The 15,200-nt window shown below is 49.7% G+C and overlaps 1 protein-coding gene across 1 annotated transcript; it reads right to left on the bottom strand.

Annotated features, from left to right (window-relative positions):
* Positions 1-2,259: 2,259 nt before the first annotated feature.
* Positions 2,260-13,491, bottom strand: TRIM26 (tripartite motif containing 26; the record flags this gene model as incomplete). Its single annotated transcript, XM_084259392.1, is given in 9 exon segments — positions 2,260-2,420; positions 2,423-2,617; positions 2,790-3,041; positions 6,758-6,790; positions 7,025-7,134; positions 7,582-7,604; positions 11,387-11,617; positions 12,530-12,625; positions 12,807-13,491. Coding segments are annotated over 9 exon segments (1,539 nt in total). The 5' UTR covers positions 13,245-13,491.
* Between the last annotated feature and the right edge of the window lie 1,709 nt (positions 13,492-15,200).

Below are 15,200 nucleotides of genomic sequence, written 5' to 3'. Positions count from 1 at the left end.
CAATAAAGAAAAACCAATCAGCTTCCCCCCAGAAGAGGGGGTGCTCAAGGAGGAGGCCGCAAAATATTGTGAGCATGACTGGAATCTCTTGGCTAGTGCCCCAGATTACAATTCATTAGCAAATTTGCCTAAGCCTCAAAAAACCCCTCCGAAAACAAGATTTAAGAGCCATAAATATTACTATGAAAAACATGGGAAGTTTTGCAACCAGGATTACCATTTCCTGTTGCTGTTCCTAAGGGAGATCATGTTATAGTCACAGACTTACAAGATTGTTTCTTTACCATTCCCTTGGCTCCTCAGGATTGTAAAAGATTTGCTTTTCGTGTCCCTTCATCAAATCTTAAACGTCCTTATCAAAGATTTCAATGGACAGTGATACCTCAGGGAATGAAAAACACCCCAACTTTATGCCAAAAATTGGTAGGGGCCTCCCCTGGTGGCGCAGCAGTTGAGCGCTGGGCTGTGAAGCTGCCCACAGCCTCTGCAGCACCAGTTCGATCCCCGGACGCCGGCGAGGGTCCCACTTGGCGCGACAGACCTCTCCTGCCGCGCTAGCTGCTCCCCTCAGCAGTGTGTTTCGTCAGTCTGCCTGTTCTGTTCCCCGCTCTGGCTCTGGTGAATTCTCTCACCCTCCGGTGCTTCTGGCTGTACCCAGTGCTTGTATAAATAAATAAATCTTTAAAGAAAAAATTTGTAGATTTAGCCCTATCCAGCTTTAGAAAAGCATATCCTCAAGTATACTGTATTCATTGCATGGATGACATATTAATTAGTCATCCACAGTATTCCTTGCTACAGCAAGCCTTAAATGTCTTAACATCCTCTTTGCAGAATTTTGGGCTTGTTATAGCACCTGAAAAGATTCAAATTGATGCTCCAATAAATTATTTGGGGTGCATTGTTCATTCATTGTCAGTGTCACCTCAGCTCCTACAACTAAGGACTGATTCCCTGTACACATTAAATGACTTTCAAAAATTGCTAGGAGGGGCCTCCCTGGTGGCGTAGCGGTTGAGCGCTGGGTTGCGAAGCTGCCCGCGGCCTCTGCGGCACCGGTTCGATCCCCGGATGCTCCCCGGCCACCGGAGGAGGGTCCCACATGGCGCGCAGACCTCTCCTGCCACCCGCTGCTCCCCTCAGCAGTGTACTTCGGTCCTTCTGCCTGCTCTGCTCCCCGCTCTGGCTCTGGTGAATTCTCTCACCCTCCCATGCTCCTGACTGTACCCAGTGCATGTATAAACAAAACAAACAAACAAATAAATAAAACATGCCTCTATAAAAAAAAAATTGCTAGGAGATCTAAATTGGGTCAGACCATATCTTAAGCTCACTACTTATGACCTCCACCCTCTTTTCAATATTTTACAGGGCAACTCTGATCCCAGATCACCTAGGCAACTAATCCCAGTGTCAGTGTCTCCTCATTCCCTCATTCTTCACCTCTGCTGACACTCTCTCGTCCTTCGGGGACCCTGCCCCGGTTGGAGCTGGACTCTGGCACTGAGGTTTTTAAGTTGGGCTGATCAAGAGCAGAATATTCTGGATTCTCCTCACAAGGACCAACCCACACTGAGAATTTGGTGTTACCCCAAAGCCACATGTATCTAGAACTTTCTGTAAAACCAGAGGTGACTTCAGGAAGCCCCACCTCCAACTTATAGACTCCTCATATAGTCAGTTGTGGTCTCAGAGAAGCAGATTCCACCCTGGACCTCACAGGAGATAATTTCCTCTGCCACTTAAACGGCCCAGGGAGACTCAGTGGGTTTCCCTTCGGCTCACTTTGATGTATGTTTAACTCTAAGTCAGTCTGTTTAAAGTCAGGGAAGCTGGCAGTACAGTGGCTTTGGGTGGGGGGGAAGGGAGGGAGCTATGGGACTTGAGGACAGCAAATGGCCTTAGATGTAATGTCAACTGGCCTTTCCCTGGAACAGCTGCATGGCATGCTTCACTGGGCAGCAAAGGGTGCTTTGCATCCTACTCAACCAGGAGAGCAGGGCCAAGTCAAAGGCAGTAGATAGAAGGAAGGGAGGGGCCCCCATGGGCCTCAGGGTGAAAGTTCACACAGGAAACCTCCAGAGCTGTGCAGCACAGCTGGACCAACAGCACCAAGCAGGGCTGCGGCCACAGGGAGGGCTGCAGCCGGTGTGGGGTCTGCCGCCCCTACCAGAGTCCCTGTCCAGGCGCCCTGTCCCCCTCAGAGTCCTGGACTCCAGAGCAGAGGCCCTGGAGGGTGGGGCGGGGCAGGTGCGGGGCTCAGGGCCTCAGCAGGAGGCGGGTTCCGGGCCACCTGAGCCACAGGAAGGGGACCAGGCAGTGCGTGAAGGTGGCGGTGAAGGTGTAGAAGGGCTCCTGCGACTCCGTGTTGGTGAAAGTCACGGAGCCCCCTTCATAGTCCAGGGCGATGCCCACTCTCCAGGCCCCAAGAGCTCCGCCTCAGGGCTGGTATTGGCCCAGATGCCAGCGGAGGAAAGGCACAGTGCCCACATGCCATCCTCGGGCCGCAGGGAAAGGGCTCCCCTCCTCTTGAGGGAGTCACTGGCCACCCCCACCATGCAGCGCTCCTGGGCCTCCTCCTCCCCCTGGGACTCCTCATCCTTGTCAGTTTCCCAGCCTTTCGGATGGGAAGTCATAGCCGGCCTCCTCCTCCCCTTCCTCCTCCCTCTCCTCCCCTCCCTGCTCCCCTCTCCTCCTCACCCTCCTCCCTCCCCTCCCACCTCCTCACCCTCCTCCCCTCCCTCCTCCTCACCCTCCTCCCCTCCCTCTTCCCCTCTCCCTCCTCCCCCAGCCCTCCCTCTCCGCCTCCACCTCCCAGTAGACTTTGCCCCAGGTGAAGCCCTTACTGTCCAGCACCCCCAGCCCACAGTCCGACCGCTGTGGGGGCAGGCGTGGCCATGGGGACAGGCATGGCAATGGGGGCGGGGGTGGCTGTGGGGGCCCGAAGCGACGTCGGTGCTGGCCGCTGGAGGTCCCGCACTTCCGGCCCCTTGACGGCGGCAGGCGCCAGCTGGCTGACCGCAGGTCCGGGGACACGCTCGCTGTGGGGACAAGGGGAGACACAAGTGTCACAGGTGGACGGGAGGGGTCCCAGGTCCCCATGGGGTCAAAGGGCAGGACTGCAACACCCACAGCCTCATTCACAGCCAGATGGACAGCACCGGGGTCTCAGGGCGCGCGGTGCACCAGCTGCTGGCAGGGCTGGAGGAGCTGGTGGGAGGAGCTGTGAGGACAGAATAACCACACCCGGGGCAGGAAAGGGCCAGACTACCAAGTGGAGGCTCTCAAGCAGACTAAAGAGGAGTAGACTGGTCGGAAAATGCAAGGTGGGGCTTTACATGAGCAGCTGGGAAATTCTGCTTCTGATAGAACGTGCTCCCGGGATGGGGCTGGGGGACAGCAGCGGGCAGTCCTATTCTCCGTGGGGAGGATTCTTTCTTTTTTTTTTTTTTTTACAAACAAGAAAGTAAAGTTACTTAAATTACTAAAATAGCTTTTAAAGTAATTTACAGACAGGTTAGCTGTGACAAATATTTTTCCTGAAAGAGGTAAGTGAAATCAGTTCCTTTAAAATTATTTTGGTCAGTGAAACATTTAATAAAAACATTTGTTTCATCATATAATATACACGTTATAAAAGTCTTTTCAAAAACTCCTTAGAATCTTCTATAAATCAGATAATCTGACTGTGATAAGAACAAATTACAATAAGGGGTATAAATACATGAATACTGGTAGTCTCTAGTAGAAGGAAACTACGCTACATTCTACTACCAGTGACGGGATCCTCAAAATAATCATGCCAATGATGGGTTGTGGTACTCTACAAACAGTATTTTCACTCCCAAAAAAAAAGTGGATCTAGAATGTTAAGATTCTAAGAAAGCCAAAGTAATTGGTAAATGAGAAAGCTTAGCTATATAGATGCAAAGTTACAACTGAAATCCTAGAGTACAGTAATGTATACTCATACATTTTAACACTCTTCATATATGGTGATTTTCACTCTCTTTTTGATTTGAAGTACTCTTAAATAAAGATTTATCGTGTGCATAGTAAATCTATCTATTATAAGAGCATTCAAATACACTCAGAAGTCCTTTTATTACTTTTGTTTCTTTAAGCAAAAGTTGACTGCAACATACGAACATTCAGAAAATGAAATCTTCAGAAATGTTGGTTAACATGGTTTACCAATTCCTGAAATTATTTTCTCAATTCAAACAAATGCTTCAGGTCATGTCCAAAATAACTGGATAACTGAAAAAAGCAAGTCTACTAAGCCTTGTGATACATATGCTTCCAAAGCATGCTCCTAAGGGGAAGGGCTAAACATTGTTTTAAAGAAAAAGGACATGCAAAAAAACAAATCCCAACAGAAATCACTGAGAATGGAGTTCATATAACTATGTTTGATTGACTTAAGTCTCAGTGGCTGATTTTAACATTTCATCTCATCACTTTAGCTCCCACGTTTCCCATCACAATTTCTCATTTTTTCCTTGCTTTCTTCCCACCCTCTAAAAAAAACCCCAAACATACACTCAGTTGAACTTGCATTACTTTTGCTCCTTTAAGCAGAAGCTGACTAACACCTAAAAGATGTGAAAGAGAACAAAATGGGAAAACCCATGGCTGCATTTAGGGAGCTGACTTACTAGTTTCAAACCAGAATCTGAACAGATCCTCTATGGGACTGCAAATAATTTATAGTTCTCAGATACCATTAAGAGAGTTCTCAATGAATTCTCACAGGAAAATGATTCCTTCTCCAGTAACAGATAATTGCATTGAATAAATGAGTTAGATGTCTTATGTTGACATAAGGACTTAGCTTCCTTTAAAAAGAAACCAGTTCTTTCAAAAAGAGCTCTGAGTCCATCTCTGGTTAGGAAATATGAATATTCTTTCAATTTGGGATATGATTTTCTCTTCTGTCACCCCTTAAAAGCCGATGCCCCTCTTCAGGTCATGTTCAGGTTGTACAGGCAGAACTACATGAGAAATACGGCTCCAGAGCCCACCCAGTTTATCCAAGTCCATGTGATTGTAGGAGCTGGGTGTGTTAGAGTTGATGAACTTGACTGAGGAAATCCCTCACTTTTTTCTTCAATTTCCTTTAGACCTAGACTGCTTCAAGTGTTTCTTCTTCCAACTGGACTGTCAGGACTAAGACTACATCTTTGAAGGCTGCATGTTTATGGTCACAATACTTATAGAAGATCAAGGCAGAGCCAGCAGGCAGTGACTCGATGTGGTGTACCACAGCTTTGCCTGCCCCATTAATCCGGATGGCATGGCCACTATGGGAGGAAGAATAGGCATCAGCAATTTGTTCAGTCAGACACCTGAGTACTTCCTTCTTCAGCATCTCGGGCAGCAGTAAGTAGTAAGATAGCAAGCTGGAGCCGAGGCTGGGAGCTATTAAGATGTTTCTCCAGGAATGTTAGGCCCCTTTTCCACAGCTTCTCATCTTGACCTTGGTATTTATTCATAAGTTGTTTCATCTTGTTCTGGAACACAAACAGCAGTAGTCGTTTCTACCTTTGATGAATGAACCAAGAAATCCCAACAACAGAAAGCAGAAATAATACCAACAACCACTTCATACTGAAAAAACTTGCATTCTTGGGTTGTCCAGCCACTTTTGATTGGCTGGAGGTTGGTGGAGACTGATTGCCAACCTTTGATTTCTGTGTGCTGTCATTTTGCATTTTAGACCCCCATTTTGTGGTTTGTTCAACCCATTTCTGAGAGGTTTTTGGATATCTTAGCACTGAACGTTGTTTATCAAGAGCTGTGAATTCTCGACTTTGTGATGACCGCCAAAGTAATTCTGGATATTGACTTGACGATCTGGAGGTTTGATCTTCAGTCTCCACAGATTCCCTGGATCTGGCATGAGCGGTCACATCACTCTCAGAGCTGTTTTGATCATCATCTTCACTATTTTCTTCAGAGAAACTGGTCTCCGGTTGGACACTGGTACTTTCTAATTCACTCATTTTAATATTTCCATTTGTTTTGTGTGCCGAATCAGATCTGTTTCTTCTTAGAGGGGACCTACGGAGGTCACATATAGGATCTTCATCTTCAATCGCAGCTGAGATATCTTGTGTTCTGCTAGTTTTCTTTGAGACCATGTTGCTTAAAACAGTTTGTGAAGATAGCAATGGTTCATCCTCTTCAGAGAAATGTGAGTCCCGTATCCTTCTTCTAGTCGTAGCTAGAGACTGCTGTGGCGGAAGCTGCCATGAGTTCTGCTGCTGCTGCTGTAGGCGGGACACATTTCATGTCTTCATCTCTTCAGCTTCCTCGGATCTCTGCTGCCTCAACTGAGATCGAAGGTAGTAGATGCTTTCTCTCATTTCCTCTTTCTCAGAATCAGACCGGAACTCTTCCCAGGAGTATTCTTTTTTTTTTTTTAAATAGAGGCATGTTTTATTTTATTTATTTATTTGTTTGTTTTTGTTTATACATGCACTGGGTACAGTCAGAAGCGCAGGAGGGTGAGAGAATTCACCAGAGCCAGAGCGGGGAGCAGAGCAGGCAGAAGGACCGAAGTACACTGCTGAGGGGAGCAGCGGGCGGCAGGAGAGGTCTGCGCGCCATGTGGGATCCTCTTCCGGTGGCCGGGGAGCACCCGGGGATCGAACCGGCACCACAGAGGCTGCGGCAGCTTCGCAACCGCTGCACCACCGGGGAGGCCCCTCCCAGGAGTATTCTTTATTTGAGGCAAATGTCCTTGGACACTCACCTTTCTCATACTCCAAGTCTCTGAGCAGCTTCTCTGGGGAGAAAAAAGGACAGCAATGACCCTCAAGCCCAGCAAACTGAAAGTCCATTTCTTACTCAGTCTTTATTTCATGACCAGGGCTCCCTCCTGAGATCCCAAGAAGAGAAACAACCAGGAGAGGAATGAGGGGTCAGGACTGAGCTCAGAGACAACGGGAGGGAGCCAGGTCTCCTCCCTTAAAGTGGCGCCTGGCTCCTGGCTCCCACCTGGAGTTGTGCCAACACTTACCTTGGAACTCTTGCAGGCCTTGCTGCAGAGACAGAAGCTTATCTGAGAGTGCTCTCTTTTTCTTCAGTACTGGAGAGAGGGGTATCTCAGTCCAGACCTTCCGTGGGTACCTGAGAGGAGGCAGGCACAATCTGTTACTTCCTCCTCTTTAATTCCACTCAGTCCTCATGGCAATTATTAAAGGGAGAGAACAGAATGATTATCTCCTGTCAATGCACAGAAAAAAACAGGCCTCAAAGATACCAAGGGAACTACCCAGGGTTGAGTCAGGGCTCAGGACAGGCAGGAGACTCGATTTGCCGAGTACCTGTCTATAAAGCCACCCTCTCCCGTCTCAGACACAGAGAGGGTCAAAGAGTTGGGGATACAGAGAGAACTTGCTCGGGTGGAGAGCAAGACTCCAGTTCTCAAGGATTTGCTCTGCTTCAGAGAGGAAAGGCCTTCAGGATGAATCATGGGATTCAGGAACTTTATTGATCCCCATTAATTTAAGTGGGTCAAGGGGGAGGGGCAGAGGCACAGGGGAAGGAGGTACATAGTGGAAAGGAAGCTTTTACCTGTTCAAGATGTCTTTGGAGTCCTGGAAGGGAAGCACAAGCATCAATGAGAATGAAGGATTTCCTTCAAATGTCCCAACACTGTACTAGGACCAGGGATGCATCAATGACCAGACAAGCAAGGACCCTGCTTAGGGAGCTGGCATTCCAGTGGCAGCACTGGATAGAACAAGAAAACACAAAATAATCACAGTGACAGGGAAAATGGAGGTAGGGGTACCAGGCCTACTTCTCTGGGGCGATAGCACTTGTGCTGAGACTTGAAGAGGGAGAAGGTAGTGACAGGAAGGGAAGAAGGCAAGGTGGGGAACGTTTTGGCAAAAAAGACAAGGGCCAGATCAGGCAGGGCTGGAGGCCTACTAAGGCGTTCAAATTTTGTTCTATGTACCAAAGCCAGCAAAGGGTTTCAAGAAGGAATATATGTGATATGTATATGTAGTCTAATTGGCATGTGGTTGAGGTTACTAAGTAATACCTAGGATCCAGCCTCCCATTTTCTCTTTTTTCTTTTATTTTTTTAAAAACTTTAAGGATTTATTTATTTATACAAGAACTGGGGTACAGGCCAGAAGCGTGGGAGAGTGAGAGGATTCACTAGAGACAGAGTGGGGAGCAGAACAGGCAGATGGACAAAAAACACTGCTGAGGGGAGCAGCGGGTGAGACAGAAGAGGTCTGCCGCGCCATGTGGGTATCTCCCTGGCCAGCTGGGAATCGAACCCACGCCGCAGGACAGCTTCACAGTGCTGCACTCAACCCACTGGACCACCAGAGAGTCCCCCATTTTCTTTTTAGTATAGAGCCCCTGGAATAATAGCTGGGCAGATGCCACCCAACAAAAGACATTTCCCAGATTCCTCTGTAACCAGATCTGATCATGCAACTAAATTCTAGTCAAATGGATGTGAAAGGAACCAATGACTGCAATTTTGGGGTAATAGCCTTTATAATAATGAAACTGCTTTTTATTTCCTCGTCTGAATTCTGGATGTGGTGGTGGTGGTGAACCCAACTTTGACTACGACGCTAAGAATACACTCCAAGAAGTTAGTGGGACAACCAGATGGAAAACAGCTGATATGGACAACTCAGGGACAGTCGCCCTGAGGGTATTTCAGGGCCAGAATCTACTGACCCCTCACACTAAATCCTGAAAAGCTGAATCAGGAAGCTTCCTCCAGCAGTCACTTAAATCACTCATCTGTTGCTCCACCCCACTTTTTAGCATTTTCCCTGGGGCTATCTATCCTCGCCAGCAACCCCCACCAGGGAGCACCATCTGTTAACAGTCTACAGCTTTAGCCAAAGTGTTTCTTGGTTACATTAGCACCAAATTGTGGCTGCTGCTGTTTCAAAGTCCCAGGAGGAATGTGGGGGTCTGCTCCAGGGGCAGCCATGTAAGAAATCATGACATCCCCATCCCCACAATGAAACAGTAGCCCAGAGACTGGTTGTAAGTTTCTGCCAAATTCTTCTAATCTGTACCTTAAAACAAGTAAGTTCAAGGCAGCTTCAGGGGAATGGACGACAGCTCTGACAAAATGTGTGCCAAAAAGTTTGCTGATGGGCCTCCCTGCAGGCACAAGGGGTTAACACACAACCTATGGAGCTGTCCACAGCCACTGCAGCATGAGTTTTATCCCCGGAGAAATGCTGTGTAAACGAGTAAATGAATAGGCAGTGTGGGGAGAAGGGCTTGGGGTGGGGGGGTGTCAATGGGCATATTCTGTGACATGGAAGTTGCTAGAACAGTAGGGAGAGAATGAGGCTATCTAAGGTTAAAGGTTGTGAGCAGTGCAGAGAGGGACCGATACAGGAATACAGATAGGTACAGGAATCCTCCCACACACAGAAGGGGAGATGGGGTGCCCCAAGGCAACCTGCAGCCATCATAGGGCCTCCAAGGGAAGCGGCCTGCTCAGGAACTACCACCCTGACACTCCTGGGGTAATCAAGAGGAGAGCTGAAGTGGGGACAGCAGTCAGGGCCCACCTCTGGCATGGGACACACGTGGGTGTCAACCAAGAGCACTCGGGAAGGTTCTTCACACATAGGTGGACGGTGACCCACAATGAAGGAGGCAGAGTGTGACCTGACCCCTAAACGCCATCCAGGACTGCATAGGGAGAATGTTGGTGTCTGACCAGCATCTGACAGGGGAGGTCTCTGACCTCCGCACGCTTGTCCTTCAACACTGTCCTGATTTAACACTGTCCGAGCCCATTGATCTTTCTTTGTCTATCACCTTTGTTGAAAGGACGGTTTTACATCATTTGTCTTGCTGCTTCTTGCTCTCACCTGAATTTCTCTACCAGACTTTTGAATCAGGCCTCTATTTTAATCAGGTCTTATTCTTACTGTCTGGGAAAATATTAACAGCAACGAGGAAGTCAGCGGTCCCACTTCCTTGTAGCAAAAGCAAACCAAAACAAACACGCAAACAAAAACCCATCAGTACAACACTCCATGCACTGGTTTTAAGTAGACACCCACTTTCTCTCCTCTCCTCGTACCTCCTCCTCTCTCCCAGTTTGAATGGTCTCGAAGCACCAAAGGCCGGGCCTCTTTTGGCCCACAAGGTTTTTTGGGTGAATTGGGGTGAGGATGCCCTCTGGGCAGACCCCACCAGTACCCCCAGCCATGATCCTCTGTTCCAGGAGCAAGGGCACCACACAGGGAGGCGGCTACAGGGAAAGGAGGGATCTGTGTCCCTGAGCTGGAAGGAGAAGAGGAGGGGGAGAGGGAGCAAGTGGACCAGGCCGAGTCTGAGAGGAACAGCACGTACCTGGAGGGAGCCAGGGAGACATTTGGGACCAAAAGAGACAAGAACAAGAGCACAGAGGTTTGGGAGTCAGGCCACCTGGATGGAGGCTTAGGCTGGATTCCTGACCTCCCTCCTGGTCTGGGACAGATCCCCTTCAGCTCTCCGGCCCTTGGAGAGCAGAGTCCTAAATCCCTGCAAGCCTGATGCCCCAGCTAGACCCATGATGGAGAGGCAGACGAGGCTGACTCTAGGAGACTGCCGCTGGCCAGGGACAACAGTTCCTAGGGGGGACCTTGGGTGGTTTGCTGCAGCAGACAGGCCTAGTCAGCCTAAACCACACAAGTGAGAAGACCACCCATGGCCTTCTCTGGCCACTGAGGGTGGAAAGATCTAGCAGCCCCTCTCTGAAGGCCCAAGCCCCATTCAGGGACGTGTGAGGATCCAGAGTGAGCTGTCGTTTGTTTCAAACTGGCACCCTGCACTCCAGCCCACAGCTCTCCCTTCTCAGCATCGAAGCTGCTTCCTCCAAGAAGGACTGCCCGCTCCCCACGCACCTTTTTCTCTGAGGGTAATTCTCTACAGTCCCAAAGAAAACCTCAGTCATCTATCTCCCTTCCTCAGTTGCCCATTGACTCCAGATCCTTGGGGTCTTTGAGAGAAGCCACAGTTCAGCCCCGACGCCGCAAGCTTCTTTATCTCCAGATCCATAAAAAGCCTCTACTGGTCAAGTGACTGCCAATGACTTGTTCCAACAGGTTCATGATCATAGTGATGAGAATGAAGACAGTAAAGAAAATACTAACTTTTCCTTCTATTCCTACAGTACTTTTTAGCATTTTAAACATTTTTGGTGAAAATTTAGCTTTTGAAGTGACACCATGCCAGTTATCTCTTGGAGGCTTATGTGGCCACTGGAATAAGTAGGGTGGGTAAGGATTATCATCCCCAGGGTTCAGATGAAAACATAAGGCCCTGAGAGGAAGAGGCTCTCCATGGTCCTGCAAGCAGGTGACAGGGGCCCAGCCCCGGGGAGGTCTCTCACCTGCAGGAGCTCTGCAGCCGGCTGCTGTGCCTTGTCCTCCAGCTCAGAGATGACCTGTGTCAGCCGGGCGAACTCTTCGGCACTCCTGGCTTTGTACTGCTCCCTGTTCTCTATGAGCTCCTGCTCCAGCTTCCCCAGCTGGTCCAGCAGGTGTTGTTCCTGTTCCCTCAGGATCTGATGGCCTTGCTCAAACTCAGCCATGATGCTCTTCCTCTGCTCCAGCAGCTTCTCCTACAGGAATGGAAGGGCGGGGAGGGGTGACAGTGACGCTGCTGCCTTAGGTGAAAAATCCCTCCAGGAGGTACACAAAGCTGGCTCTTCCCCGTTATCTACCTCCATTCACCAATTCTCAGCACCCAGCCTCAAAGACACAGTAAGTAAATCTGTTTGGTCTCCTGACAGCACATGGTCAGCCCACTCTATTCCAGGTAACCTGGTATGTTCCATGGCCTTTTAAGGAACTCTGAGAGCCAGCACCCTTCTTTCCTGAACACTGATCTGCCACCTCTCAGGAAGCTTTCCTTAGCTAACTTCATCCAAGCCCAGTCGATCCTCCCTTCAGCTCCCTCCTAATGTGTAAAATACCTGAATGTATTCCATCCCTGCCATGGAGCCTGCCTTCTGTTCTGTCACTGGAAGTGTGGAATGTCTGTCTCTTTTCCTGCTTCCAACTCTCCCCACCATGGTCAGGGTGTGCCTGCCTACACTGGTTAGACTCAGGTACTCCCCTGAAGCCAGTTCCTTCCTTGTCAAGCCATCTGGCTCCCCTCCAAACTCAGGAATCCTGTCTTCCTCCCCTTCTTTAAAGAACAAACCAGGCCTTCCTCAGTTCCCCACACTGGCGCCCTCTGCAGACCAGCAGCAGCTACCAGCCACAACCTGCAGCAGAGGTGAGTCACAGAGAAGAGACCTCGGCTGGCCTCTAGACTGGTCACTGTCAGATGGGGAAACAGACCAAAAGCCACACGGCTCACACTCGCAGGCTTGGGCTCATACCCCAGGGTTCCCAGCCACCTGGCCGGGGCTCACCCTCCCAGGTGCTGAGCTGCCTTCCAGCAATGCCCCAGCCCCGCAATGCCCCAGCTGCACCCCTGCTTCCCAAGGCCAATAATCTGGGGCCTTTCTCCTAACAGCGTGACTTACCAGAGTACCTGTGATATCAGATTCTCCCTTTGTCTGTAAGTTCTGAACTTTGTCTCGGTCTTCCCTTAAGCTACTCAGGTGTTTCAGGATATTTTCCTGTAGAAAAACAGGCAGTGGGACAGGTGGACACGCTGGGCTGGGGCAGGAGGGCAGACTTGGGCTTAGTTCTCAGCCAACAGGAAGCTTTCAGAGGGTCTCAGCCAGGCTTGACTCCAGAGGAGTTCAGAGCCAAGATCCTAAGGGGGTGGCAGAGCACCCCGCTGTGAGGAGGGTTTACCTTGTGCAGCTGCCTGGCCTTCTCCATCAGGAAGGCCGTGTGGGACCTGTGCTCGCATGACTCCCTGCACATCACGCATAGCAGCTTCCCGTCGTCCTCGCAGTAGTAGTACAGCTTCTCCTGGTGCCGCTCGCACAGCTGCACGTCTGACTGCTCCCGGGCCGCTTCTCCCTGCTGCCTGCCCTTGTCCACCTTCAGGCGCTCGATGTTCTTCACCAGGCTGGCCAGCTGCCACACAGGCCGGATGTTCTCCTTCTTAAAAGGCTTCTTGCAGAGGGGACAGATGGGGCGAATGCGCATGAACGAGAGGATGTCAGTGGTACAGCCATGGCAGAAGACGTGGCCACAGTCGATGGTCACCGGGTCCCGCAGGTGATTGAGGCAGATGGAGCAGGTCACCTCCTCCTCCAGGGTCCGCAGAGGGGCTGACGCAGCCATGGTGTCCTCGGTTCTGAGGGTTCCCTCTTCACTAGTGAGGTCCTCTCTTCCTTGGGGATAAGACACAGAGTCAGGGGGCCTCCCCGGTGGCGCAGCGGTTGAGCGCTGGATTGCAAAGCTGCCTCAGTCTGGGTCCCACATGGCGCGCAGACCTCTCCTGCCGCCCACTGCTCCCCTCAGCAGTGTGCTTCGGTCCTTCTGCCTGCTCTGCTCCCCGCTCTAGCTCTGGTGAATTCTCTCACCCTCCCGCGCTTCTGACTGTACCCAGTGCATGTATAAACAAAACAAACAAACAAATAAATAAATAAATAAATAAAACGTGCCTCTATTAAAAAAAAGACACAGAGTCAGGAGTGGGCACATAGGAGAGGCAGAGGTGCTGCCTGGCACAGGGCCACCAGCTCCAGCAACAGCCAGTCACACCGACAGCTCCTACAAGGCCCCAACAGTACCAGAGGACCATTTTACAGAGGAGGAAACTTAGGCCGCAGAGGGCAGCTTGACAGAGTAGACAGCATTCCTACCAACTGACAGAGCAAGATACCCCGGTAACTTTCTGCTGGAAACTGTCCTAATAAACACACAAGTCTACAGTGTGCAGTGTGCACACAGTGCTCCCTCAGCTGTGCTGGGCACAAGGTGCACAACTCTTCATAAGGAGCCCTGACAGGCAAGAGCCCCTCTGTCTGCCCTTCCGGGTTTCTGGTGGCAAGCACCAAGAGCACCAAGCCTCCTGACCCAGATTCAAGAAGCATCAAGCGCCTAGTGCCTTCCTTTGTGGACTCCTTCTTGGGCTGTGAGGTGGCTTCGGTGTGGTTCACTTCCCCTAGATGCCGACTCCACTTGGCCTCCGCCTGCCAGGAGCATGGTCTGGCCACACTGCATTCATTCTCAGCCACCACTCCCCATAGCACTGGCCTGGCTGCTCTGCTGCTCACAATGGTGGACCGTCCAGGCTGAGCTGGTGAAGGAAACCCATATAGGAGATATAGTCTGGGGGCTGCATGTGCTAATGAGGGTGCCACGCTCAGGGGGAACACATAGCTGAGTAGAGAGAGGATGTCAGTCCCAACCACTTTTGTAGCCCCAGCACACTTCCTGGCTGCATTTAGGAGCCCAGCACATATGACTGCCTTCAGCCCTGACTCTGTGACAAAAGAGCTTATGAAGGACCCTGAGCCTCAGTTTACTGAGCCATAGAATGGGGAGAATGACACTTAGCCTCAAGGGTTTCAAAGTGGGTTGAGTGAAAGAATTCTGTTGAAAATATTAAGCACGAGCATAGTACAGAGGAAAAATCTAGGAGCAAATTCAGGGAATATTCAAAGCACAGAGTGCAAGAATGGAAAAGGTGGCAGCAAGAGATAGTGAGGGCCTCCCTAGTGGCCTAGTCACAGCACTATCACTGCTGTGGCCTGAGTTCAATCCCCAGCAAGGGGGCTAACCCACATGGTACAGCAGACCCCTACTGTCTCACCTGCTGCTCCCCTCAGCAGTGTATTTCAGTCAGTCTGCCTGTTCTGTTCCCCACTCTGTCTCTGGTGAATCCTCTTATACCCACCCCCCCAACTCTGCACCTCTGGCCTATACCCCAGTTCTTCAACGCAAAAATAAATAAACCTATAAATAAACATCACTGCTAGAATATAAGAGAATATAAAAACTCTAATATAATATAATCTTTAAATAAGATTTGTGCCTTCCTATGTTCATATCAACATTATTCACAATAACCAAGTCATGGAACCAACTTAAGTGCCCAGTGACCAAAAATAGATAAAGAAAACTAGAATATATACTCAACAGAATACTACTCAGTTAATTATAAAGATGACGCAGTATCTTTTAAGACAAAATGGATAGCTCTTGAGGTGATTAGGCTAAGTGAAAGAAGACAGATACAAAATGGTATCACTAATTTGTGAAATATAAACAACAAAAGAAAATAAACTTGTG

This window comes from Talpa europaea, assembly GCF_964194135.1.
Source record: "Talpa europaea genome assembly, chromosome: 2".
In the NCBI taxonomy this organism is placed as follows: domain Eukaryota; kingdom Metazoa; phylum Chordata; class Mammalia; order Eulipotyphla; family Talpidae; genus Talpa; species Talpa europaea.
The sequence above is the reverse complement of the archived record's forward strand: the minus strand, read 5'-3'. Positions and strand labels throughout refer to the sequence as shown.